The sequence below is a fragment of the Cicer arietinum genome, chromosome 4, assembly GCF_000331145.2.
Source record: "Cicer arietinum cultivar CDC Frontier isolate Library 1 chromosome 4, Cicar.CDCFrontier_v2.0, whole genome shotgun sequence".
Lineage (NCBI taxonomy): Eukaryota > Viridiplantae > Streptophyta > Magnoliopsida > Fabales > Fabaceae > Cicer > Cicer arietinum.
Window position 1 is genome coordinate 14,477,592 of NC_021163.2, and position 3,832 is coordinate 14,481,423.

General features: G+C 24.7%; 1 protein-coding gene across 1 annotated transcript; it reads left to right on the forward strand.

The window, feature by feature from the left end:
* The first annotated feature begins 322 nt into the window (after positions 1-322).
* On the forward strand, positions 323-1,138 carry LOC101500103 (uncharacterized). The gene is made up of 2 exons (XM_004497213.1): positions 323-554; positions 666-1,138. The coding sequence occupies exons 1-2, from the start codon at positions 323-325 to the stop codon at positions 1,136-1,138; spliced, it is 705 nt and encodes a 234-aa protein (XP_004497270.1).
* Positions 1,139-3,832: the final 2,694 nt, after the last annotated feature.

Here is a 3,832-nt window from a genome sequence, read left to right on the forward strand (position 1 = left end):
AAGTTTTATTTATTAGAACTAAAAATTAAGTTGGTGAGAGCCACATACGGATCCTTGGGGCAAGCATCGGCACCAATTTGAGATTGTGACTGGTAAAGGTATAAATCAAATTGGTACTTTGAAACGAGCTAGGGATACTCGTTTGGGATCACATTTCTCTTCTATTTGTGGCTTGATAAATATGTATGAGGCAACTTGTATTGTTTTAAAAAAAATTATAAATGAAAGAACAAGTTATTCTACACGTGGGGATGTTGATAGTGCTTATAATTATTTGAAGCCGTTTGATTTTATATTTATCTTGCATTTGATGAAAGTAATTATGGGGATAACTGTTATACTTTGTCAAGCCTTACAACAACAATCTCAGGATATAGTTAATGTCATGTGTTTGGTTGGAACAACAAAGTATCTTATTCAAGCATTGAGAGAAGATGGTTGGGATGCATTATTTACTGAAGTGAAGATTTTTTGTGAAAAACATGATATTGAAATTCCTGATCTCAACGATGTTCATTCAACAACAAGATTTGGACGATCACGTCTTCAACAAGGTCAGGTTACAATAGAGCATTATTTTAGAGTTGAAATATTTTTTATTGTCATTGATCAACAATTACAAGAGTTGAATAACAGATTTAGTGAGTAATCAATGGATTTGTTAGCTCTAAGTTGTGCTTTGACTCCTAAGGATAATTATAAAGCTTTTAACATTGAAAAAATTTGCACTCTAGTTGAAAAATATTACCCTGTGGATTTCAACATGCAAGAGAAGATTAATTTGAAATTTCAACTCCAACATTTCTTGGTTGATGCTCGTCAAGATTTAAATTTGAATAATTTATCAACTATTCAAGAATTGTGCTCATGTTTGGTTGCAACTGAAAAGACGCAAAATTTCTACTTGATTGATAGACTACTTCGTCTTATCATGACTCTTCCGGCTTCTACTGCCACAACTGAAAGATCTTTTTCAACAATGAAAATTATTATATCAAGGTTAAGAAACAAGATGGAAGCTAACTTTTTGGCAGATAACATGGCGGTTTATATTGAAAGAGAAATTGCTGCAAGTATCAGTTCTGAGTCTATTATTGATGATTTCAAGTTAATTAAAGAGCGTAGAGCATTGCTTTAAGGTATTCTTAAGTTATGTAGTTAAATTATTTGATACTTCACTTTATGTTTATTACAACTTAAATTTTTGCTATATAATATTATTTATATATTTAATTTATATATTATATTTTTATGTCGGTCACCCCAAGGTTTTCGGTCAAGCTCCGCCACTGGCACCAAACCAAGACACATGTATTGTCTTCACTAGAGTCCTTCAACCTATTAATACGTGTATACAGGGGCGATCTTTTTGAAAATATAGGACGGTCATGGTCACCTCAAAATCTCCAATAATTTTATAAAAAATACTACTATTTTTTCTTTGGTATTTAAATGCAGTTTTAGTCTACTTATTTTAGTTGAATCATGAAAATGTTATCCTATTTTATTTCTCTCTAGATTTGGTCCCTCAAACATAATTTTGACCCAAAATATAATGGAATGTCATTTTTTTAAGTCACGCCACATCATTTATGATCATAGATCTCAAGTACAAATTGTTGCACCACGAGATCTTAAGGCATGATGTGACTTAAATAAGTGCAAAAAAAATGACATTTCATCAAGTTTTAGACCAAAATTATATTGTTTACATGATCAAAATTGAGGATAAATAAAATGGGGGACTATTTTCGTGATTTCAGCTAAAATATGGACATTAAAACTACAATTAAGTCTTTATTTTTTTTGTTTGAATAATGTTATTAAAATACAATTTGACACAAATACAATAATGTGTATTGGAATACAAATACAAAATGTGATCATCTTTATTTTACACAGTATTGTATTTGTGTCATGTTGTGTTAAATTTTATGTTCCAATAACATTACTCTATCTTTTATAAGATTCATTTGACTTATAATTTGATCAATAAAAATTGATCTATTTTATCCATGTTATATAAATCAAACACATCAATTTTTTTTGGATTAAATTATAACTCAAATGTCTATTATATAAAAAAAATTGAAGGGAATTATTTATAAAAACAATTACAAAAATAATTACTATAATTATAAAATAAACTAATTTTTTCGACCTAAATTCTAAATATGTGAGTTGTGAACTTTATCTAGAGGTATAATTGTAAATTTTATATATATATATAAATCAAATCAAATGATTCTATGATCCCAAAAATTTAACAAAAACCAAATAAATTAGATTGATATTTTTTATGAGTTTGAGTCAAGTTGAACTAAACCAATAAATTCGAACTTTATTGATTTGAGATCTAATTTCACATAATTTTAAAATAGATCGCATGACACTAAAACCAAATATTTATCTTTTATTAACACTATGTCAATATTAACTTTTATTATAATTACTTTCACACTTATGGAGGATTACAATGTGATGTCAATGTAAAAAAAATTACATTGACAAAATATAACAATGAAACTATAAAATTTGAGTGTTTAAAGAAAAAAATTAGAAACTAATTTTTAATTATTAAAATTATAAACCAAAGTTTGATTAGTTAGCTCTATCTTATAAAGGTTAAGAGTTTGATCGTCAATGTATTTTTTATGAATTTATAATTTAAATTTTTTATATACAATACTATATTATACATTTTTATTTATGTATTAAAATTTTAAAAATCTGACCACCTAATATTTTCGTTCAAGCTCCGCCAATGTGTGTATACATAATTGTTTTATATATAATATCATTATATAATTTTCTACATTTTTGTAACTATTTTATGTTTTGTATGAAAAACTTATTGTAATCAAATTTTATATTTTTTTTTTAAAATTTTAAATATAAACAACAATCAAATACTAAGTATAAATTATATCAAATACATTTTAATTTTAATTTATATTTAAAAATGCAGGGAAGACTATTTATTATTAACAAAAATTGCCCCCTTAATATATTTATAGATTCATCTATGGAGAGAGTTTATAGGTGATATGCACGAGGTTTTAGGTCTTTGTTTTCACTATAAATAAAAAAATTGAAAAAACGAGGGAAGAATATTATTTGTTATGTTAAATCATATATTGAATGTTATTATCATCAAACTCCTCGAAAAGAAAAACTTAAATTCACATTCAAAAACTCTATTTTAATTTTTTAAAATTTAAAAACTAAAAAATTTATTTTGATTACTTATTTTTAAAAATTGTTTTGTAAAACTATTTTTAATATTATACTTTGTAAAACTAAAAAAACAAAACAGATAAATTGTGTTTTACTTTTCATTTTTTTTTTTGTTTTTTTAACTCTTTAGTCAAAAACTGTTTTAAAAATTAGAGTTGTAAAACATATTTTTTTTTAATTTTCTTTTTAAAAACAGTTTTCTAAAATTTATTTATAAAATAATTTTTAAAAACTAAAAAGTAAAATACAATCAAACAAGCCCTTAATCGTCTTTAATTTTTTTTTTTCTTGACTTGTGTTTTTCTCATTTTAGAAGATTGGTGATTTGAGTCATTTTTTTAGTTTGAAATACCTTTTTACGTCACTTTTTATCATTTAATTAAAATATGATTATTTATATAGATTTTTTGTGTGTTACTTTATTATTTTATATGGTATTATTTTGTTTGCCATCTTATTATAATATTTTTTATTTTTCCACTTTATAGTTGTGTTTATCTCGTTCAGATTGACAAATTAATTTTAATCTTGTACTGATAGATTTAATCAATTACTTTAACATCGTAAATATTACAGATTTAGAAGCACGAGTATT